This window comes from Perna viridis, chromosome 12 (assembly GCF_037379345.1).
Source record: "Perna viridis isolate PV_CMFRI_1.1 ecotype Kerala chromosome 12, ASM3737934v1, whole genome shotgun sequence".
In the NCBI taxonomy this organism is placed as follows: domain Eukaryota; kingdom Metazoa; phylum Mollusca; class Bivalvia; order Mytilida; family Mytilidae; genus Perna; species Perna viridis.
Genome location: NC_142456.1, coordinates 21492836 through 21518851, shown reverse-complemented (window position 1 = coordinate 21518851; position 26016 = coordinate 21492836). Strand labels below are relative to the sequence as shown.

General features: G+C 32.6%; 1 protein-coding gene across 6 annotated transcripts in view; it reads left to right on the top strand.

The window, feature by feature from the left end:
- The first annotated feature begins 774 nt into the window (after window positions 1-774).
- Window positions 775-26016, top strand: part of LOC148601673 (rho guanine nucleotide exchange factor 10-like) — a 64791-nt gene continuing 39549 nt past the window's right edge. Inside the window, exons 1-6 of one of the 6 annotated variants that reach the window (XM_088554182.1) lie at window positions 789-844; window positions 5014-5083; window positions 7195-7210; window positions 11532-12711; window positions 13556-13606; window positions 19682-19747. In XM_088554182.1, the coding sequence (XP_088410308.1) occupies window positions 12474-12711; window positions 13556-13606; window positions 19682-19747 (355 nt within the window). In that variant the 5' untranslated portion in view covers window positions 789-844; window positions 5014-5083; window positions 7195-7210; window positions 11532-12473. Of the gene's footprint in view, window positions 845-5013; window positions 5084-7194; window positions 7211-11531; window positions 12712-13555; window positions 13607-19681; window positions 19748-26016 lie in introns of all 6 variants that reach the window. The other 5 variants (XM_088554183.1, XM_088554178.1, XM_088554179.1 and 2 more) reach the window with 5 other exon arrangements.

Sequence of the window (26016 nt, the reverse complement as noted above, 5' to 3'; positions counted from 1 at the left end):
TTCTTGGGGTCCATGCCCCCAACCCCCTAGCAAATTCGGAACACCGGTGATCCTGTCAAAGAAAAATTCTGCCCCTTACCTAAAACTCTGTATCCGCCACTGATATAGTTATTCCAATTACAATAATTCATGTTAAATGGTTGTATTTTCTACTGCATTTATATGTTGTAAACAATTTTTGTTAAAATAGTTTGTTTTTTTTAAAGTTAATAAAAAAATTAGTTCAAAGTATTTGTTCGTAAAAGTAAACATGTGTCCTATGTTTATTATCAGTAAAAAAGTGGTGTCCGAACAAAAGCTTTACATCAAAAAAAGTGTCTCTCCTACTGCTATTTGCACTGGTCCTATGTGGCGATAAATTTTGACCGGTCCCTTAAATTAAAAGATGATTTCTTAATATAAGAAATTCATTTTCTGATATGAAAAATTCAATTTCTAATATCAAAAATCAATTTCTAATTTAAAAAAAAAAATTCTCATTTTTAATATTAAAAAATATGGCTTTTGTTCACTTCGGCTTGCTATACATGTACATGTACAATTATTCTACTATCTTATTCATTGATGCTACATCACTACACGACAAACGAAGCATACAAAATTACAACGCAGGAAATCTTTAACAAACCACAGCAAAAATACTGAACAGATTAAATCACATACCAGCAGCACACTCATGTGCAAATGTTCAGGCGCTGAATGGATCTTTTTAAAACTTTCCCGCCACGTGAACTATTTGAGCCAATAGCTATTGTGTTTACAATTTTTAATTTCACTTCCGTTTTACGGATAAATTTGACAGGTGATCAAAAGTGATTTCCTGCTTGTGTGGAGTCTGTCATAGGTAATATCAAAACTTTTGTCAATTTCGGTAGAAAGATGCACTCCTTGATCATCTGAAGCTCCTATGGCCTTCATGAGAACATCGGAAAATAATTAAAATCGAGTTGCTACTGTTTCACCAGTTGGCGATCGAGAGGTCATTGTTTTTTTTTTTTTACACATATACGATCGTTTGACTCCTACTTAAATTCTAGGGAAATATAATATCCCGGAATAATTCGATTTTTTTACGTGAGCTAAATATTTGGTCCCTTCTTTTATTATAAACACCCGTTCTGTCATTCAAAAATATTTCTCCAATTTTCTTCCCTTGTAGTTGTACAAGTACATGTATGTCTGTGAATAATTGCCTTTTCCTCTTCCAGCAGATGGATTCTCCACTGACCTGTTTGTCTCTAAACTCAATTCTTGTAATTTGTTAACTGCATGTACATGTATATAACAAGTTACTTTTATACAGTCCTTAGAGTGAAACAGTTACAAGAGCTTGTTTTGATAAGATTGCATACATGTACATGTATATTTCTCACTTAAGAGACAAGGGAACATTGTCAGGGTCCTCATTACCAGAGGCGATTCTAACAAAGAAGTCACCCTGTTGTAGCCTTAGTTGCTCAGGGATCAACACTAACTGTAGTCCGATAGTCCTGTGCCACCCTAATTTTGAGGAGGACTACCTGAAAAATATTCATGGTACTTGGTGGTCCTATTGACTTTCTAAATTTTGCCTAATTTTTCATAATATCTTAGACCAGGGATCGATTTCACAAGAAGTCATATATAAAGTGTAAAGTTGATTGTACATGTAAGTAATGATTTCACAACCTTAAATAGCATTGTGACGTCAAAATTTACGATGAATTTCATGCTTAGTACAACTTTTTGTGAAATCGAAGCCAGAACTGTCATTATCATTTGCGGACTACAAATGTACCTGTTTTACCTCTGAAGTACATGTAGTCCTGTTGACCGCCAAACAAAGGAAGTTAGAGTGTCAAACCCTGGTTGCCTTGGATGACTTACTAGTCCCAGCATTTTTAGAGAAGTTTCAGTTACCCTGAGATTTTTAATAGTTGTTTTTAATTTAGTATGACCTTGGCTCCAAATTCATTGATTTCGTGTCTATCATTTGATCTAGAAAATCCTGAAATTTGTGTTTCAATATCATATTTCTTTATTTAGAAGAGCCATAAATCTGACAAATGGTGTTAATTGCTGTCTAAACAGATATTAAAGGTAACACTTGAAGACAGGCAAGACTTGACAGGGTATTCGAGGATGTTAAAAACACCCTCACGGTTTCATAGGTAAATAAACAGGAGAGGCAATCAGCTGATCAGGTTTGACATGTAGAAAAAGGATCCTGATTGAATCAATCACCATTTTATGGAGCCAATCATTTGTTATTGATTTTAAAATTTCTACTGCACAATTAATTTGACAGATGCATGTACTATCAGTTTAACAGGTCTTAATTCTGTAGAACCGCATATGTAAACAAATTGTAAAATTACACATGTTTGTTAATTCGAAATGTTGGTAGCCTCCCTTATAACATCATTTTTTTTTATATTTTCAGTATTAACAGAAGTTAGAGTATATTTGCCAAAAACCTTAATGCTCTTCAAAGTAACAATATGGGAAGATGGGCACAATATATTTTAAAACAGTAGTAGTTTTCTCAGGATTTTTTTTTGGTGAAATTAATCTTCAGAATTTCAAATACTGTAGGTTTTGAGGAAAGGCAGCATTAGGAAACCACCACCAAAAACAGGCTTACTAAATTCTATTTATTATACATATGTATTACATGTACATGCACATATTGTCATAAAATCTTTGGTCAAGTGAAAAAGGCCCATTAATACTAGAGGGATGTCAGCAATACATTAATACAGTCAAACCCATTAATATGCCAGATATGTTGCAGAATTGTCCATTCACATGGTCTTTTCACTTAACAAATTTTCACTTCTCCCTGTCAGCCTACAAAAGAGAATTCACTTTTCCCTATCATTTGTAGTAGTGAGGGCCCTGATTTTATTCCTTTTTCAGCCATGTGAGATACATGTATCCTTATCATACTCTTGGATGAGATACATGTAAAACACACAATGGTTGTGACATTCAGAAAAACATTTTGTAATGTCTTGTAAATTAAATTATACATTTTAGGAATTTTGGCAAGCAGAGTCCTGAGTGTTCTATAATAGCGTATTAATCACAAAGTAATTTTTTTTAAGTGAGAAAGAGTAATCAAGGGAACCAAGGTTATAGTTGTAATCAAAAGAATGTAATCCAGGGACAAAGACCAGACATGGAAAACAGACATACACAACAAAGAATGTAATCCAGGGACAAAGACCAGACATGGAAAACAGACATACACAACAAAGAATGTAATCCAGGGACAAAGACCAGACATGGAAAACAGACATACACAACAAAGAACACAAAGTAACTAAAATCATACATACAAAGTAACAAAAGATGAGGAATCAAACACCGCTAGAAATTCGGTGTCTTAGATGCTGTCAGCAGTGTTAGATTCTTATTGTCATATTTTTCACCACACTTTTTGCAGACCTTTATATTTCTAGGGTTAAAGTTGAAGTTTTGTCTAAATCTGCATCATGCAATATATTTTGTTAATTTGTGTAAAATAGAAAAACAAAACAGATTATTCCGTGAAATACATGTACATTTTGTATATTAGGTATCCAGAGGTCATAAGTTGTACATGTAAAGTAGAACTGATCACCGATTTACAGTAATAGGTTGATTTGATGGATCAATGACTGATCTGATACTGATTGATGATCAAGGATTGTTTTTAATTTTTGACCAGGTCGTACAAAATAACCAACTTTGGTGCAATTACACTCCATGAAATGTGAAACAGTACATGAAACTGTTCCAAAGTTGGTTATGTGAGCAGAACTTGGAGAAAAATAAAAGCAATCCTTATAATTTAATTTCTAATCCACTAAAGTCAAATTGAAGATTTGTCCCTTCATCAATGCCTTATTTAGTAATGGAAGTATTATTTAATTGTGGACTCTGGACTAATCTACATTATGACATCACAGTGCCAAGTTAATTTATGGTAAATAAACCATCTTGCCTAAATGAGAAATGAATAATCGATTGAATTATTTACAGATAGCAATTATAAAAAATGTACAATGTACTTGTAGCTGCTCACATAACTTGTGCATGCACATTTACACATACATGTACATAATGTATATTTACATATACACTTGTACATGTACATTGTACATGTAGGTTTAAGTACTGTACATGGACATGTACATTATACTCAAATGTAGTGCTCTCCTAGAAAATCCAGTAGCATCCTGGTATATTAGAATATTTGGATAGCATCTTTTCCTTTGAAATTTTGGCATCCCGATTGTAGCCAGCGGCGGATCCAGGGATGGGAGATGCAGGGGGTTGACACCCCTCCTTTTATTGGAAAATTTGTCATTTCCATGTGTAAAATTGACAAACTATGGTACATGTAAGTAATTATAATGTCCTACAGTATCACCCCCCTTTTTTGCTGATAAAACCCATGTGGAACCCCTCCTTTTCAAAGTGTCTGGATACACTCCTGGTATCATTGCGAATTGTCTGTAGAAAAGTCAGTTCAGATACATGTAGCATCACATTACCATGGTGCTAAAAGGCCTTGGGGAGAACACTGAATATATGATGTATAAACTGTACATGTACATTTTTGTACAATTTACACTACTGTCAACCAAAATTTTAATTTCTCTACTCTTTTCACAGTGGAGTCACTCATGTCCTCCACTGTGACTCCACCAAAGTAAAAACGAAGATAAATTTGCTCAATTTCAATAGTTTTCAATATTTTTTTTTTGTCCTTTATTGAAATGTTATTAAACTGCTAAAATCATTAAATACATGTATATCTTGCTTTGAAGACAGGAGAAGTTAATTACAGACAATTTTTGAAATGTTGACTCCACCGTGGAGAGTGGAGACAGTGTGACTCCATGCAAAATTTCTCCACTGTGGAGAGTGGAGAAATTACTTTCTGCGTTGACAGTACTTAGTGTATTTATACAGCAAAAGCTCTGTAATTTTTTACATATCAAAGGCGTGTATGGTGTTTAATATATCTTTCACTTTCCATTGTAGTTTGTACACATAATAGAATGTTCAGTTTCCACTGAGTTTTGTCATGGATCAAGTCGATAAAGAAATTCAGGTAAGAAAGTGTAGTCAGGAATCTCCCTACTCAATAGTTCATTAGGCCTAAAAAATTAACCCTGTTTTTGCTAACCCTATTGGTCCTAATTTTTTTATGCTTACCTCTAGATCTGATACTGCAGACTCATCTGAAAGTATAGACTGGTGTACAAGATGTACATTTTGTACAAAAAAATTTTAAAAAGGGGTTCAATCCCTGGACACAACCCCTGAATCTGTCACAGAAAGATATATTATAATCACAATAACATGCGTTTGATTCATTGCATACAACATACATGTACAATAGCTTTGGAGATTATTGTATTATCTCCAAGTTTGTATAATTACATGTACCTTATGTGCAAATAATGACACCAGGGGAACCCTAAATATATTTTGTTCATCTTAAATCCTTGATTCAGAAGTTTCTTCCTTACTGGTTGAAATACACACTAATCATTATGATTAGGAGATTGATAAAGGCTTTCCATGATAACATAGTTCTTGACATAAGATGACCCTGTGAAACTGAAGATTTGATAAGAGAATATTTCCTGCTTAGAATACCATAGTTTCATGTTGTGGTAATTAATATTTCTTTACTCAGTGAAATCATAGCTGGTGAACCTGTCATACATGTACTGTATATATACATGTAGGTTAACATCCCTGTGGTTTTTTTTAAACAGAATGGTGGGAAGTTATGACTTAAAATAATTTCAGATCAATTTGTACATTTTTAACTTAGAGGTACATGTACAGATGTACAATGCACATGTTCATGCATGTGCACTGATCTTTACTGTACATGCATTTTTTTAATACCCTCCACTTCACAGGATGTATAGTACAGAAACAGACATACCATGGTTGACATTGTGGTGTACCATGTTTAGAGTGGTTCATAATGAAATTTTTTTTATAAGTGAATTACATTTTGTACTTTGGTATTGTGAGTGGTTAGTTCTACCACTTTCGATTTCTCTTAAAAAAAAACCATTAGTTTTGTCTGAAACTTCATGTACATTTGCAATGTACATGTAATTATCATAGCCACTTGACATTCTGACTGAAGTTTTATATACATGTAAGAATCCTTTTAGTGAGCTCTGCTCACAGTTTTTCAAAGTTACATGTACATTGTACACACTGTCCTTTGAACGACACATTCCATCTTGAATTGCATTATCAATGGTACATATACATTTCTGTGTGTCCATCCATTTAGTTTTAAGCCACTCATTATACAATTACACAAAGAATTTTGAGAAATCTTAATAAATATTTGTAAAATATTTATGTTCATATGGGAAATCAGCATGTAGTCAGTTGCTTTGTTTTTTTCTGTGTTATTGGAATTTAAACACTGAAAAAAGTGGGATGTGTTTTTACAATGTACTTAGGTTCCTGACCTTTAGTTTTCTACATTAACACTTTTTAAGGATCATTTGTTTTCCCAAAGAGGACTTTTGATTTGAAATTGACAAAGTCCTGGACCTACCATTCCTGAAAGCCTATTTGTCCCCTTGAAGATCAGAATTTTCAGTCAATCATGTGAGATTCTTCAAATCTTACTTTGATACTCTGTGGATCAGAATCGTTGGTCAATCATGTGGGCATCCACATGTTATCACGGTAATAGATTTTTCATAACTAATTTGATCTCCTGCAGATCAGAATCTTCTGTCAGTCGAATGACCATCACCATGTTTAGATTCTTCACCCAAACTTGATCTCCTGCTAGATCACAATCTTAAGTCAGTCAAGTGTGCGTCACCATGGTACATTTGATCCTCTGCAGATCAGAATGTTCAATCAGTCAAGTGGGCGTTACCATGGTAATTCTTCAGAACTCATTTGATCCCATGCCGACCAGAAGGTTCAGTCAGTCAAGTGGGCGTCACTTTGGTAAATTCTTTAAAACTCATTTGATCCCCTGAGGATCAGAAGGTTCAGTCAGTTAAGTGGGCGTCACCATTAAAGAATCATATAATTCAAAAAGTATTACCAGTATGATATTGTATACATGTTATGATATACATTGTACTGTATATACATGTAATATACATGTTTAAGTACACACCATCATTAGCTGTTGAAAATTTTAAGTAATTTTCTCTCTTCAAGATCTAGCCTGAAGTAGGTAAGGCATCTTTATTCATTGTTATGTTGTACCACTTACATATATTTGAGAAACGTGTTTCAGTGCATGAGTACTAACTTGATAATTCTCATACTTTTGGTAATTCGCATTTTGTGAATGCATTGGACTGTGTACTAGGATTTTTGATACCGATGCAAAGCTTTGAAAGGAGTTTGTATCATGCTGATGGCAGTGCAAATTTTCTACCCATTCATCTGGCTGCACCTTTTTTCATTAGGCCAAAAATATTCAGTCTTGTTTCCTGCCACCAACAAGAGGTACATGTAGGTAGGAAAATTATTTTATTTTTCAAAACCATTTTATATTGAGTTAATGTGGAAACAATCTAGACTTACATGTACATGTAAGTGGTGCTTCAGCCAAAATGGCCATAAAATGTAAAGGGTAGCAGGAAATAAGACTTTTATTTTTTGGCCTTACATTGTAGAGTTTTATTACATTTTCTTGATATTTTATAGGTATTTTTAGCTCACCTGGCCAAAGGCCATGTGAGCTATTGCCATCACTTGGGGTCCGTTGACGTCGTCCATCGTCGTCGTTAACAATTTTTCAAAACTCTTCTGCTCTGACACCACTTGACCAATTGGAACCTAACTTGGTATTAATGTTCCTTGGGGTATCCTGCATAAAACTGATGTGGGGATTTTCGATCCGTTGAAAAACATGGCCACCGTACTTAAAATAGAACATAGGGGTCCAACAGTAGTTTTTGGCATATATCTCCAAAACCATTAGGTTGAGCCAAATTCTGACAGGAAAAGTGTTCAGCATGATGAGATCTATCTGTGTCAAATTTTCGTTTTAATCTGTGAAGCCATGTTGGAGTTATTGCCCTTTTTCATAATTTTTTTACTATTTTGAATGTTATTTCTTTCAAAAATCTTTTCCTCTGACACCACTTGACCAATTGGAACAAAACTTGGTATGCATGTTCCTTGGGGTATCGTGCATAGAGCTGATGTGGGGATTTTGGATCCGTTGAAAAACATGGCCACCGTTACTTAAAATAGAACATAGGGGTCCAACAGTAGTTTTTGGCATATATCTCCAAAATCATTAGGTTGAGCCAAATTCTGACTGGATAAAAGTGTTCAGCATGATGAGATCTATCTGTGGTCAAATTTTCATTTTAATCAGTTAAGTCATGTTGGAGTTATTGCTCTTTTTTGATGTTTTTTTTGGCTATTTTGAATGTTATTTCTGTCAAATATTCCTCTCCTCTGATATCACTTGACCAATTGGAACTTAACTTGGTATGTATGTTCCTTGGGGTATCGTGCATAGAACTGGTGTGGGGATATTTGATCCGTTGAAAAACATGACTGCCATTACTGGAAATAGAACGTAGGGGTCAGACAGTAATTTTTTGCATATATCCCCTAAACCATTATTTTTAGCATAATTATTTCAATTGCTGAAATGAACCTTATTATAAGGCCTTCAAAAGTCTTCAGGGATCAAGTTGTTAGGTGACTCCTTATCAGAGTTATTGTCCTTGAAAGATGCAAGAGTAATCAAGGGAACCAAGGTTATAGCGGTAATCAAAAGAATGTAATCCAGGGACAAAGACCAGACATGCAAAACAGACATACACAACAAAGAACATAAAGTAACTAAAATCATACCTACAAAGTAACAAAAGCAAATTAGCAACTTGGACTCCACTAAAAACTGGGAGCATGGATCAGGTGCACCGGTAGGGTAAGCATCCTCTGCTTTTCTAGAAATACCCGCCGTGTTGAAATGCCTTATTTTTTTTTTTACAGTTTTCAGCCAATATCTTAAAAACTATAATAGATAGACAGAAACTTTCAATTGCTGAAATGATCCTTAAGATAGTCCTACTAAAGTCTTGTTGAGTCAAAATTGTTGGACAACTCCTTGTTAACTTTATTGCTCTTGAAAAACAAACTTTAACAAGGTGAGCGATTCAGGCTCCTGGGAGCCTCTAGTATATATTATACCAGGTTTTGATTTCAGACTTCAGTGACATTTAACTGTGTTTGATGAGTTTGCACACGGATTTTCTAGTTTTGCTAGAATTTTAGATTTTCAATGGGAAAGCTCATAATGAAATGTGCAAAATGTAACTTTCCAGCAGTCACAATCTGGTTCCTAACAACTAAAGGATTTTTTTTCAGAAATCTGATTTTTACTTGTGAAATACATGTTTCAACCATGAACTGTTTTGCACTTTTAAATCATGCTACAACTACCAGGACACATACATGTACATGTATTTTGCTTTTTATCAGTAAGCATGACCATACATGAATTTGCAGCTTGTGTTTATTTTTGCATGATTTTTTTTTTAATAAAGCATGTGCATTTGTACATCATAGACCCAATGTTCATATTTTACTTATTTTTTTATGCCCAGCCCAACTAATAATTAAAGTTTTATTATTATTTGAATTTTTCATTACTTTTTTAATAATTTAGTTTTCCTCACATCAGGTAAAGAACTACGCTTAAGGAGGTAGACCTAGGATAAGGGACATAACTCTTGAAATCAAGGATATGTTTGTATTATATTCAATATCATCAAGCTTTCATTTGAAACAGAATGAAATCAATCCAAGTTACTTTAATGCTTACAGGAGATTGATGTAAAATGCTGAATACAAACGTTCAAACGAATTGTTAGAGTTGTGTCCCTTACCGTAGGTCTACTTCCTTAAATATAAACATTTAGAAAATCACTTGGATTGGAGTGGCCACTTCAGTCCAGTCTTAGCTCCTTTTATGAAATTTCTTGATCCACCACTAAGCTTAATTATTACTAGAAATAGTTTTATTTACTCCCATTGTAAGGTGATCAATGGGCTTGGTATTGGTCTTTGTCTGTCAGTCTATCCATGCAATTGTCCTATATGCAAATTTTTGGATGAAGCTTCTCTGAAAACAGCTTTTAGATTGTGTTTATACATTGTAGGGTGCATTGACACAATTACAATGTACTTACTAGTACCTTTTATACCCTACCTCAGAAAGTGGCGAGATTTTATGTGATACCTTCCTTAAAGTTGCATTTGTCTGTCTGTCAGTCCATTCTTGGACAGTTTCCAGATGATTTTTTGAGAACAGATCAATGAATTTTTTTAAAGTTCAGTTGTTTAGTACCCTAAAATACTGATCAAGTTCAATTTCCATAAAAATCCATAATGTCGTTTTCAAGTTAGGCCAAGAAAAAAATATGTATGTGTAAGGTTACCCCACAGAACCTACATGTATATGTATCTTATTTTTTAGTCTACCATGGCATATTTTATTTATTTATTATTTTTTTTTATGAAATGCTACTAAACTTATCATTTTTTAGTTGAAAACTATATATAACCATATGAAGTGTCTATATAAAATGATTTTACCTACCTACATGTACATGTTCCTTCCCTATTTTTTCATCCAATGTAACCTTAAAGTGACATATTTTTTTCTTGGCCGTTGGTTATTTATCTCCCTTTTTTCCTTTACATGGCAAGGTATCACTTAAAGTTCTATTAATACCCTATTATTTTTTTTAATTTTATTTTGCCTAATTTTATGAGAATTACATGTATGGCCACAAGTTTATGTAGCAATCTTATTTATAATGTTCTTCATTTACTTTTGTTACTTTGTATGTATTATTTAGGTCTGTTTTCCATGTATGGTCTTTGTCCCTGGATTACATTCTTTTTAATTTCCATTTGAATCTTGGTTCCCTTGATTACTGTTACAAATATATAGCATTGATATGGTTCTAGATAGAGGTAACAAGCTTTAGAATGTGAAAATAATAAGATAGTTTTGGTATGTTAAGTAGCTGTCTTTGTAAGAATCATGCAAAATCTGAAAAATATGATACACCCCAAAAAAGGCTACATATTTCTATTTTTGTAAATAAGTTGTTTTGTGGGTGTGAATTATGAAATGTGTATTTATTCATTCCAATCTGCCTGCTCTTAGGATAATCAACATTGATAATCTGGTAGATTCTATTGTATTTAAGTGTCATTTACAGAGTTATATCCCTTAATTTTGAAATCTACTGTGCATTTTATATAATTTTTATCTCCTATGAGCACGGGTTGTATGAAAAACCAAATATAAATTTCTATTTACTAAAGCATTTTAAACAAAACATCAAAAATAAAAATGTGTAGGCTTTCCAACCATGTATCATATTTTGCATGATTCTTAGCTGGAGTGCTATTTAAAAAAAAAGAAACCAAACTTAGTTATGTAAGTTGACCATATGTCACTTCAAACAAAAGTAAGTTATGAAAATAAGAAATCTTTTATTCTTTATTTGCAGAGTGAAACAAATTTAAATCATCTCTCTGATGAAGATGATGAAAGTGAAGCGGCAGTGTATTACGATGCAATATCATCTGTACCAACGTTAGAGCCACCAACAACTACTGGATATGAGAAGATCTGGAATCCTGATTCAAGGGATGCAACTCTAGATAACCCTGTTAATGAAATTTATGAGAACCCGGTAGTCACAGATTTTGAATATTCATGTGAGAACACAGGAACAAGCAATTTAATTGAGTTGAGAATATCTGAAGATGAGGATCAACAGACATCTGTAGAACAATTGGGTGAATTGGCTTTAAAAGATTTTGCTATTTTACAACATGACTCTCAATCTCACGAGGTAGGAAAATTGGATGTTCCAGTTTCAAGTCTAAATCAGTTAAGTCCTACTGAACAAACCATTGATAGTGGAACAAACAGTCAACTTGATAGGTTGGCAAGTCTCAGAGCAAAAAACATAAATGTTAAAGTACTGCAGAAGAGGTTTACTGTATGTGATGAAACTCTGGAACAACAAGGGTCTGGTTCCCTGTCAAGTGTAACTCCACCTATAACAACTGATCAGTACTGTCTTGCTCAACCAACCAACTCAAATGCTACTGAATGTAAATTTGACTCACAACCAAAGCAAAGTCAGTTTAAAATAATTGAGTCAGAACCATCAAGTTCAGACCAGTATTCACTTGCTCAGCCAGTTCAAACTGGTTCAGATCTGTGCTGTTTGGCCCAACCAATAGAATCAGAGGGCAACCATACACATGAAGCTGCTCATAGGGAGTTAAAAGGTGACCTTGAAAATCGTCCTGAATCAGTGTTTAAAAATTCAGTCGATAGTTATGTTACTGCTAACCTGGTTGATAAAACATTTAACAGAAAACCAGTCAAATACAAATACCGCTATGATCCACCATGGAATAATGAATTTCCTGTTGTAATGGTTCCAGTTCAAAAAGGTCAAAACATTGAAATGAATCAAAGTGAAGAAAATACTGATCAGACTGTGTTTATTGATAATTTACAGGAGAATTTAGGGGCCAGTGGAAACTTTGAACAGAGTGGTACCTATAATCACCTGTTTGAAGGTTCTGTGTCAGAGCAGCCAAAGATTTCTAGTGATTATGGTGATCTTTATGCTGTTCCTGCTGAAAATGAACCGGGAGATTATGGAGATGGTAAGATAGAGTTATCCCTCTTACATGTACATGTTTACAGCTATACAAATGAACATTGTACATGGGCATGTATTTTTCTAGTTAAATTAACTTTTAAGCATACATTGTACATGTACAAATGTACATGTAGTAGTACTTTAATGTCTACCAATATACTTATTTGTTTTCTTTAACCAAAAACAAAAGAAAAGAAAATAGAACTGTTCTAATTAAAAAAAAAATATTAAATTTAACGTGTAATATTTTAAAAAAAATCAGAGATGTGTTTCTTATGACAAAATAACCTTAAATTTTATCACAGAATAAAAAGTACACCAAATATTCAAATACACTTTACAAAGATACATGTAGAAAATACACCGTACAGTGAAACCTGTCTAAACCAAACCCTGAATAATCAAAAATGTTTCTAAACCTGACACTTTTGGAGTCTCTACATATCAATTGAACTGTGATAAACCTTGGTAAACTGAACACCTGTTTTACCAAACCAATTCTAATTAAGGATGTAGACCTATGGTAAGGGACACAACTCTTGCAAATCATTGGAACGTTTGTATTCACCATTTTACATCAATCTAACTTGGAACTGATTTCATTCTGTTTCAAAGGACAGCATAAAAGGCTTTGGTGAAATTGAATATGATACAAACATGTCACTGATTTCTAAAGTTATGACAATGTCCATTACTCTAGGTCCACCACCTTAAAGCCTGAAAGGGTCTCAGTTTAGATAGATTTTACTGCATGTGTGAATAAAAAAATTGTAGGTTATGATGTAAGTTTGGTATCTCATTAGTACATGTAGTGAAAGTGGTTATTTTCTCTTGTTCTCAATTATCAGCTGCAAAAAGACATAAAACTGGTGTGAAATGTGTATCCAAACGTAAATCAGGTATTTTTAAATGCATGTTTTTTTTTTCCATTTGCTTAAAAGGGACACTCCTGGAACACATGTACATGCACTCCCATTCAAATGCCAGCTTCAGATGTACTGTCACTATCTCCTTTGCTAAATTACATGTTCATGTATCAAATTCAATATTACATTGAAAAAGGACCTGAGATACATGTGTGGTGGATACAACAAATGCATCTGCATACATGTACATTTTTGTATGTCCTTCATGTAAATTTATCCAAGTACATTTGTATATGTGGTAAGTACGAAAGTAAATAAAATCCATGGTACAGTGTAACTTAGCAACAACAATTCTTCAAAATCAAACTAAGAAGTAAAATAACAAGACAAAGTCACATTGACAACAAGTCACATTGACAACAAGTCACATTGATGACCAAATCCTGATTGTGGACAGGCACATTAACTTAATAATGTAGCGGAGTTAAACTAGTAATTACATGTACAAAATGTATATACATGTAGTACTACATGTAACTATATACATGTACAATATATATGTTCATAGATGTACATGACTAAGTGTACATATATGTACATTGTACATCTACATGTCAGTCAGCTGATTCTCTTCTGATATTCTCACTTCACAATTCTAGTGGAAGTTTTTGCCATTTATTGGGTCCAACATTTCATGTGGCTGTATTTTAATTTGGTAGTTGAATATCTTAACATGTAGAGTTTAAAACAATTTTCAAGTGGGGTTAATTTTTATGGATATTTCATAAATATTAAATGCAGGATAAATTACCTATTGAGAAAATTACCATGTTAACAGAACTACATGTATATGCATGTACATTTACATGAAATTAGAATTACATGTGTAAATGTACCTTTTTATATGTTGGTGTTAGTCACTAAATGCATGAGAACAATAATGTACACTTGTAGTACATGTAATAGTGGTTTTTTGTTCAGAAAGATCTTTTCAAAATGGGAATTTGGCCACACGGTCAAGTAGTGTGACAAAAATAAAAAACAATTCCAAATTCATATAATACCTTGTTGAAATGTCATGTACATATGTATTTCTGAGAATTACAATGTAAGTGTAAAAAATGTACATGTACATTGTACAGATATAAGATCAGTACAATATATATGTATGTATGTATGTATGAATGTACATGTAGGAGTGCTGTAGTAACTGCTAGGGTTCTGCCCCCTTCACATATTTTGTGTTGGCAGTACATGTAGTAGGAAATTTGCATTAGCCACAGACTTGTAGAAATAAAGGCATGGACAAATTTTGTGACTATGACCAATGCATTTGAACAATTATTGATACATGCATTTAATTAGCCACATTCATTCCTAACTACATATACAAAAAAGTAGTTTTTAGATAAGTGGCTCTCTTCTATTGCTAACACAGCATGATACATGAACATGCATTTTGAAGGAAAATACATTGTAAAAACACCACTTGGATCCACCACAATGAAGGTTGATCTGAAATAAAGAACAAAACCAATTATTCTAATTTCCTCTTTACTAAAATTGTAAAATACAAATTCAAATATGAACATTTGGAATGTACTCAAACAAGTCAGTTCAAATATCAGGAAATGATATTTGCAGGAAATCCTTTTCTCTTAAGGCCAAAAGAAACAATATCTGTTTCGAATTCCTGCTATCCTTAGTACATGTACATGTATCCTCCCTTTTTTGTGCTTATTCTTAACATTTCATATCCATTTTGGCTCAAGCCATGTTAAAGTCTAGATTGTGTCCCCTTTAACTCAATATCAAATGTTTTTTGAAAAATAAAAGAATTTCCTTACCCACATCGGCACATGTACCCACCTTATGTTTTTTGTGTTGGTTGCAGGAAACAGGACTATTAAACCTGTATTTTTTTTGCCTTATTCCTTTTTGTTACAGAAAGATTATTTTGGAATGGAATTACTTTTTGACCGACCAATTGTTTTATTTCATCAAATAGAAGAAATTTCCCCATTGGTATTTGTCAGTGTGAAGTACATGTACATGTACACTGGAACTAATACAGGTTCATGGATTTCCTAGAACATGGTGTTAAATACATGTACATCAGGCTTTTCAATAAGAGGCCGTACCAGGTACTTTTACCCTTCTAAACTACTGAAAGGTACATTGTACCTCCAGAATTTCGTAATTTCATACATTTTCATTAAACAAAATGATGAAAAGTACCTCCTACAAAAACCAAAGGCACCTGCATTGCTAGAAAATAATGAAACCCCTGATACATGTACATGTACATGTACCCTTGGAGCGAATTGAAGTGGTTGAGTATCAATTAATATTCCATTATATAATGCTCTATTCTTTGTCATATCTGATGGCAGCAGTTAAAGGTTTTCTGCTATCTACAAAACTAAATGGACCAACAATCAGTGTATTTGAATATACTATCTGTATTCATGATACAGTATTTGTCAACTAAATTTTTTTAAAAGTCCTAAAGACATCCTAAAGTGCATGTACATGTATAGTGATGGGTCTTCACCCTTCCCTCCTTTACAAATGTAGAGAGGTACCAATCTCTTATCCATTACTCCACCTACACCACTAAATGGAATTTAATGAAACTTTCACAGAATCTTTATAATATTAATGTACAAGATACATGTACACAAAACATGTACATATTTCCATTGTGCACATCTTATTTTAAATTTTGATCCAAATAAATTTTAGGGTTTCACTAGCTAAACATGAATTTAGTCCTTATAAATATGGGAACATAGGAATACTTGTCTCTTACAGAATCTGTTACTCTGCTACACCACTGGATGGAAATAAAAGAGAGTTTTAGAATTTTATAATATTCTTTGATTGTGCACCTCCTGTTTTTTAAATTTTAATCCAAACTAATATGGAGGTTTCACAAGCAAAATATGGACTTTGTCATTTATGATTATGGTGAAACTTGAGTACTCGTCTATTATCTGTAACTCCTTACACATATATATGACTACATGTGTATGGAATTTGATAAGTCACTTTCATAGAATCTTTATTACATGTCTTAATTATGCACTTCCTGATTTTTATTTTGATCCATGTCAGTTATTAGGTGAAAAGTTGCATGCTGTCAGATGGAGTAGTGGAGGTATCAATTTAGTGAGCAATCAGCACACAGTTTTCTACTTTGAGGTTCAATGTACAAAATGTACATGTGCAATGTATACATGTACATCGTACATCGGCATGTACATATATGTTCAAATTTAAGATACATGTATAGCAGTATGGTATATTTCATGATTTTGTATCTCTTTAAAACAAACATGAGCCTTTCCATTGTGTATACATTTATACATGTATGAAACTAAACCTGTGATTAATTTAGTGAATTTCCTGAGGAAAACTGAAAATATCTAAAATGCATTAGCATTTTTAAAAACCTTTGGAAATTTCCTCAAATAACATGAATGGTGTGATTGTGAATAATTTTATTGGTCAAAATTCTTGCCATAGTGAGGTTAATGTTGGACATGTACAATGTACATGTATGGTACAAATGTACATATAAACTTAATACATTTTACATGTATTGATACATGTATATACATAGATTGTCCTCAATAATTTTATCATTAATATGATCAACTATGCAGCATGGATAAAGCTTTTGCGTCAAATAATTTGAAATACATGTACATCTGTACACTGTATGTACATGAATCACGTTTTAATCAAACTGACCTACATTGTACATTTTTCAAAATATATTCTTAATATAAACAATTGATATCGTGTTGATAATCTATTAAATGTTATTGATTCTTTCCTGTTTTGTTTAAATACTTCCTACTTTTGATGATATTGTAATTAAAATCCTCCACCACAATGCAAGAAAGGGATTAAAATTTACATTGTACTATGAAGTTGTGGTCTGTGGCTGTCTGTCATATGACTTTATGGTCAATTTATCCTAGGCTAATATTAATCAGACTTGGTTGTATTTTTTGTAGGGCTAAATTGACACCATACCTGTATATCCTTAATAGGGTAAATTTAAAAGCAACATTTGGATTCAACATATTTACTAGGAGTTGAAGTACTTGGATATTTTATCAATTTTTTGTTTATTATGCATTGTCGTTTACATGTATCTAGCCATGGCAAAAAAAACACAAATGTACATCACTGTATGACTTTGTGCAGGGTCTTGTCTTCACATATTTTACAGAAAAATGTGTGCAGTCTGGTAAAAGTAAAATTCACAGCTAAATATTTTAATGTACATTGTACATGTACATGTATCAATTTCTGCCTTGTCTTAACATGTGCATGTACAGTGGACTGAAATCCTTGTTGATCGTGGTCTGAAATTTGTTTAAGGTGTGCACAAGGTGTATTCTGCAAGCTCATGCTATCTTTGTGAATGCAGGATAATAACAAAATTACAAAACTGATAAAAGTCAAGATGACAAATGCCAATACCAGGGCAAAAACCGGAAAATTGGAAAATACCGCAATGGTACAAGTATTTCAAATGATATGTACATGGGTTAAATTAGGTTTTACACTGCACTAAACCTCCCACTTCCATTACGATTCATTATTTACGATATATTTCTGGCGGAACACAAATTGAAAATTGGTAAAACCAGTAATCAAAATAGTACAGAAGATTATGAACAATAAATAAGTGAAAATGAAAAGAAATGAATACAATAAACATTATGTTAATCCTGTCCATGAGTTTCAAAAAAGTCTTGAACTTTGTGTGATACATGAAAGGGTAGACAAGGACTTTAACCCAGTACTCCCTGTCTGGAATTACATGGTTATAAAATGTTACACCAATAGGACACAATATTAGGAGAGGCAAAAGCCAAAATTATATATTCCCATTTAAATTGTAAAAGTCTCCCTAGAAATGTTAAAACTGAGAATGGATCTGAAACTGGCTCTTTTGTGTCAGTCTTATATTACACTGTAATACTTTTGATATCAATCTTTAACAAATATTTATATTACATTTATTACCTACATTTAAATTGAAGCAAGAAAATCGTCATAATGACTTGATATTAGTAATTGAAGAAATTATATTAAAATTTGCAAGAATATCATCATCTCAATTTTTAGGTAGTTAAAATGATCTGCTAAAAATGTACATGTATATATTACAGATCTGTGTGACATTTGATAGATAGAAGAGGTCTGATTAATTACCCAAGGAAAACAAATCTTAATGAGTATTGTCAATCCTGTTTTAAATGAACTTCTCTGCAAAAGACATGTATATTTTTGTACATTCAATTCAGTGGTTTAAATTTACCTTCATTGTTGAAAGGTCCTGGAATTCTTTACATCCTAAATTAAAGGTCCTCTATGTACATGTATAAGGTTATCAATAAGAGTTAACAAAAAGAAATATGGTATGTTCAGGACCTAGGTAAAAGATGCATCAGAAATTGAGGGTCCTAACCTTCGACCAGTGCTGATTAAAACCCCTGTTAAATTTATAGATGTTGCATTATATACATGTACAGAGGTTAATTTTAGAAATAATGTTATATTCTCTTTACACAAAGGTACATTTACATGTACCTTCATGTAAATAATGGCCTTTTTTTAATTTTAGACTGGTTGTCAAGTCAGATTTGACCACTGGTACAAACAAATGTACATGTAATTTGAAATTCTAGTACATATGTTAATAGTTTAATGATTCATTTGTAACTACATATACAAATGTACATTTGATCTTTTCGACAATGTCTATTTATAGCAGTGTTAAACTACTAAGTGATAATGATTTCACTGTTATTGTATACATGGAAATAATATTCATACGTGATTTCAAACTTCAACGTCTTATTTCTGCTTACAAGGCATTAACAGTTTTAGTACTTGACTTTACAATTTTCATGTTGATTACATTGAAACAAGGAAAAAATTGACCTTAGTGACAGTTTTCCCATCACTAATGAAACACTTAACATTGTCACGTGTCATTGTTAATGATGGACAGTTCACAAGCAACTAATGGTGTTACTCCAATTTTGAGTACATACTTAGGTTTTGAGATTGTATCTATTCCAGATGGTCAGGATAGTCCAAGGGTTCCTTCATTGCCTATTTATCTGTCTTCAGGAGTTTATGCTAATGGTATGTTAAATAGTTTTTTTTTAATGTATATGTATGTATTGCATCCTAAGCTTAAATAATTAGTTTAGCTTTTAGTCTGATCTTTGTACCTGGGGGGGGGGAGGGGTGGGGGGGGGGCTGAACTAATTTGTGCTAATAAACATGCTTATAATACACTAAATAAACTAATTTCATTCCTAAGCAAGTATACTAAAATACACTAATATCCTACTAAAGTCACACTCTACTTTGGTCTGATATTATTTAACACTCTTTTGCTTCTGAGTGAGGTTTGTCGTAACAACTTGAACTCTCTTTGCTCTATTGGTTCAGTCTTTATACAAATGTATATATTATTTAGATTAGTTATCATTGAGATAACTTTGCACTCAATGTTAAATCTGATGAAGCTAAGACTTATAAAGGATATTGATACAGTTGTCTATGCGTATAATAGACATTTGGTGCTGTTGTTGTAATACATGCATATGATTTGAATGGGGGTAAATTTTAGAATTCAGAACATGAGTAATAAGAGATGTGTTAAGTGTAAGTGTTTGTAAGAATCAGGCAAATGGGAAAAATCAGAACCATGCATGTCACTGATCTGACCATATAATATCACTAAAGGATACTTAAGACCATTATTTGATCTCTGCATCACTGGCTTTGCTCAGAAATTTTTCAACAAAATGTTAGTAAAATGAGTCTTTTGACAGAGTTATCTGCCCTTGAAGTGTTCATTTTCAGTGCACTTCAATGAAACTATAGGTCAATTCACCAACATGATATGGAAAATATTGTCTTTTTTCCTTGATTCTGATAGTGCAAATAGTCAAATTACACGATCAAAATGATGGGTTTTTGCATACCATGTTTCATCCACTGATATCTCAGACACCCTGAATGTTAAGTGTTTCAGTGTTTAAACATATAGCAAGTAATTTTCGTGGGGTACTAATTCGTTGTATTTTAATAGTCTGTCTAAAATAAATTCCGGAAAATGTTAACTATGGGCTTAAGTACTTTGTGCACCACTAAGCATTGCCAAAGTAAGAAACACCTGAATTTTATGTATACCTTTTTGCCTTAAAATCATCAAATTTTGGCAGGGGTAAAATGATGCATCAAATGGTATTTAAGAGGTGGAGCCTTAAAACTCAGAGAACTTAAAGTCTTAACCTTAAATGTCTGAGATTTCTGAAATTATGTGTCTTGCACTCTTAATGTCTTACTTTTCTTTTACATTGTTTCTAACTATTCTATCCCTTTAGCCATGACAGCATGATTATTTCCCTTAGCAAGGGGGAAGTTTTACTCAAATGTTGATTTCCTGGCCCCTCCCCAATAATAACACAAAGAGGACTGAGGCAAGGTTTAGACAATGTTCTCTTATTGTATGGCAGTTTGTGCAGTTGTCTCCGGAACATTTTCCCAAAATCTTTTTGCTCTTAAAATTATTCGAACACTTACTTTTCCTAAACTGTCATCAAAGGTTAATGCTTCTATTGTATAAGTTTGACTGGACTTAGACATGGGGAAAACCGATAGAAAAACTCGGTTTTTATCACTTCGAATATTCAAGATAAATAAAGGTTCAATTTTTGGTGTGAAGCTTTTAGATTGTTGATGTCACCCAATTAACTTCCTTTTTGACAAATGTGATATGATTTGAATTAAGTGAGGTCATCATAAATACAAGATTTGGTCATTTAACATATTGCTGTAATTGAAAAAAAAAAAAAAATGTAAATGAAAATAAGTTTTAATTTATTGAAAACAACTTGTTCTAAATTTGACTGGCCTATATTTAATAGGTTGTTCTGTGGGGATTTCCTTTTCCTTATTTTCGAAGGCATAAATCTATCTAGTATATGATAGAGATAAAACTTTGCTTTGATGTAGGAAACTCAGTCTCCTCGGTGTTCATGAATTTGCCGAATTTAGAGAATGTTGAAAACAGAAAATATATGGTTTTCCAAGTTGAAATTTTCCCTTTCTGAGAAGCGGTTTAGATTATTATTTCGGTCATGATATTCTTCATTCAAGCCTAGGTGAGCATGGTAAAATATAAATATGACTATTGAGAGGGAAAACAATTTATATACTTTGCTAGAGAATTATGTGGTCTATCTGAAGAAATTTTTAGAGAATTCCTCTCACTAAATTTGAACTATGACATGATCATGTGTATAAAAACTCACTTGCATATACCCCGCCCCCCACCCCAAAGTGAGAATGGAGGAAAAACATACAGTGATAATTGTCTTAATTAAGTTTTGATACATTTAACCATGTGTTCCTATTACACATGTTTAATTAAGGTTACAGACCACCAATTCAACCAATGAGCATTTGGAACGTACGCAAAAATAGTCCTACGCAGAAATTACCCCTGTTCCTCATAGTGCTGTGAAAAAAGTTCTCATCTTATTTTAAAAATTTAAACAGTTTCTGAAAGGAAAAACATTTCTGTACATTTTATAGGTGCATTTTGCTTCTTGTGATGTGAAGCCTAATCTCCATAATGATTTTTAAATATACCCCTATCTTGTGAAAACACTGGGATTTCCCATGCTATTTATAGACCCTTCACTTCCGGTGACCAGTACTGCACTGCAAGTCTGCTAACCCCACATGCCATTCTGAGGATTGTGAGCTGACATATGTAGAATCATGCTGATATATAGTCATCTGCAGGTTAAAGTTAAGGTAAAGTCCAGAGAAGCCATTGAATATTGTGAAATTAGCATAGAAGCCTATGGGAAGTGGAATTAGTGGTTTTTAGCCTTAAGGAGTGTAACTAATATCTGGATATATTATCTTTTATAAAAGAACTTTTGTTCAATTTATGCATAGTATAAACTGCTTCACAGTTTTCATAAATCCAACCAAAGTTCTTTATAGAAGATGATACATGTACCATGTATATTCAGATATTAGTTGCATTCCTTATGATTTAATATTTTGGCAAAAACTATGATGAATTCATATTATTTAATCCCAGTAGTTCATGCCTTATTCTCTACTAATTTCTTCAGAGAGACTATAAAATTCCCCAGCACAGGATTATTTCATTGGTAAAAGTAGTCTGTTTTAAAAGGGTCGTGGTTTAAAGTTCATGACCTTGTTTATTGATCAGGTGATTGGAACTTTTTGTATCCAAGAATAAAATAAAAACGATGGTATCTTTTCTAATAGTAAAAATGGTTACATTAAATTATATTACAGAAAAACAGTTTGATTTAGACATAATTACAGTCTATTAAAGCGTCCAATCAGACAGACAAATGACTGGCTTTATTGCATGTACATGTATATTTAAAACACATGAGCAAGAATTTGTGTGTTTATCTACATACTACTGTCTGTCTGTCCCTTCACACAGATACTATATACATAACTAAAAAAACACCCTAGGGCATTCAATTTAAAGAAATAGATATTAAGATGTTTGTTATGGTTACTGGTCCCTGTAGTTTGAAGTCCCTGTTATCATCATGAACCTGGCAGGAATTATACTTGCAGTATATAGACCCTTGTGTTCTAACGGTGGGGTAGTCCGTGAGCATGCTCACCAGCTTACCACAAAAAGGGTCTTTTCTACTGACAGATCTCCTATGCTTGCATGGCACCTTCATTTTAAAACTCTGCACTCTCTTTGTTTTACTTCATTACATGTAGCTGCATGTGAACTCCTTACTGTCAGTACAGACAATGTTAATGGTAGTCACACAAAAAAGGGGAAGGTAGGGTAGCAGGAAACAGATATAGAACTTTCTTGCCATTATATGGGTAGTAAGAAAGCATTTTGTTTTTTTGTAAAATGAACTTATATACTTGTAAATGCATGCACATTTGCATATCAATTTTCACTTTATGTACAATATTTAGCCTTGTCAGTTTGGTCATAATTATGGTTGAAATCTGATTATTACTGTACTAATTATTACTGTACTAAAGTATCAGTCTCTGTATGAATCAGGCATTGGGTAAAACATGGTATAAAAAAACACCACTGACAATTAATATGAGTTGACAATTTGTTCCATCTGAATCAAGAAATAAAGATAATTTCCATATAGTTTTGGCACTACAAATAGACATTACAGGGGCAGATAAATTTGCACATAACCTCAATAGTTTTATTCTGATAAAAAAAAAATGAAAAGAATTCCAAACATTTCAGGTGATGGAGAAATTGAATATTTGTCCTTTTAAATAGGGAATATTTCCTTACGTGAAATAATATTTTTAGATCTGTGGGTTTTAGTGATACATGAAAAAACAATTGAAAATATTGTGAATTAGCAAAGTTTAACGTATACAGGCATTAATATGCCGTGATTACATGTATTGTCTATAAAATATCAGCTCTTTTATAAGGTACATATACAATACATGTATAATGGCAGAAAATACATGTATCAAATTTATTTGATGAGATTTTGGAACAGTCTGATTGCAAGGGTTCCCTGAGCTAATCTGACAGTTTTGGAACGAGTATTGATAAATAAATTGATATTTTCCTCAATGTTCATGTATTGTGTTTATCCTGCAACCACATTTTCTAAATAAAACATGCAAAATTTGCTCTTTATAGTTGTTTTTTATCATTAATCTTTTGAGCTGAGCTGAATTTGTAACCTGTTTCCTTTTTAGCTCACCTGGCCATGTGAGCTATTGCCATCACTTGGCCTTAGTCAGTTTTTCAAAACTCTTTTCCTCGGACACTACATGACTAATTAGCACCAAATTTGGTATGAATGTTCCTCAGTGTATCATGCATAGAACTGATTTGGGGATTTTTGATCCATTGAAAAACATGGCTGCCATTACTAAAAATAGAACATAGGGTCAGACTATAGTTTTTCACATATATCTCCAAAACCGTACGATTTAGCCAAATTCTTTTTTATTGCTTAAATGATTCTTATTATGAGGCTTACTAAAGTCTCCAGGGATCAAAGTTGTCAGACGTCTCCTTGTAAGTACCGCACATGGAAGGTGAAAAATTAAGTTTTTGTTTTACAGTTTTACCCAATATCTTGAAAACTATGATACATGTGGATAGAATAAAACTTTAAAATGTTGAAATGATCCTTTTAATGCAACCAACAAATGTTTGTGGGGATCAAACTTGTTGGATGACTCCTTGTTAGAGTTATTGCCCTTGAAAGGCAAAAAATTATGTTATTAGCAGTTTTCAGCCAATATCTTGAAAAGTATAGTAGATAGAATGAAACTTTCAGTTGATGAAATGATCCTTCTGATAAGTCCTACCAAAGTGTTTATTGAGTCCAAATTGTCGGACAGCTCCTTGTTAAGAGTTATTGTCCTTTAAAGACAAAAAATTAACAAGGTGAGAGATTCAGGCTCCTGGGAGCCTCTTGTTTGACATTGCTCATAACTGAAAGGGTTAACCAGGAGATGTTATTATGCAGTGGTGGAATAAAACTTTGTGTTATTCAAGACCCTTTTTTTGTATAGTAGAAATTAAGCCTAGTTGCAGGATAGAACATAGAATTGTTCAAAACTTGGTAATACATGTACATATATATAAATATATAAATATCAGAAATATGATTTTTTTTTACAATAATTCATTGTAATAATGTCACAATGGCTCCACTTTAAGATACCTTCTTTATTTAACAAAAAGCTGAAGAGAATGGTTAATGATGTTGTTTTTCAGATACATTTACATCCAAAATATTATGTATAATATGAATAATATAATATAAATTATAACTATCAAGAAACACCTTTATATTTTCCTATATTATAAACTATACACTAACAAATATATTCACTAAATATGAAGTTGTTTTTTTTTTTGGATATGGATATAATTTTTTGTCAGAAAATGACCAAAGAGGTACTAACTCTGCAGAGTGTCATAATTTTGGTAAACTTTAAGCAATTCTTTTTACAAGTGTTGATTCAAGTCTTCAATTTCTCACTTTTAAAACACTTATAATATTGAATTATTACTTTTCAGTTGTATTTGACACCAGTAAGAGTCCTTAATGCTCCTTATCCTTAGCTTTATTGTTCAAATGTTTTAATATAATTTAGGCATTTATATGAGGCCAAGAAAAAAAATATATCTGTTTAAGGTGAAATTGGATGAACAAAAATAGGGTAGGTAAGTAAAATCTTATTTTATGTTTTAAAATAATTTTATATGGACATTATGGGAAGATTTCTTGACTTCGAAAGTGCTCAACTAGAATTGATAGTTTCCCAGCATTTCAAAAAAAAAAAAAAAAATAAAAAAATAAAAAAAA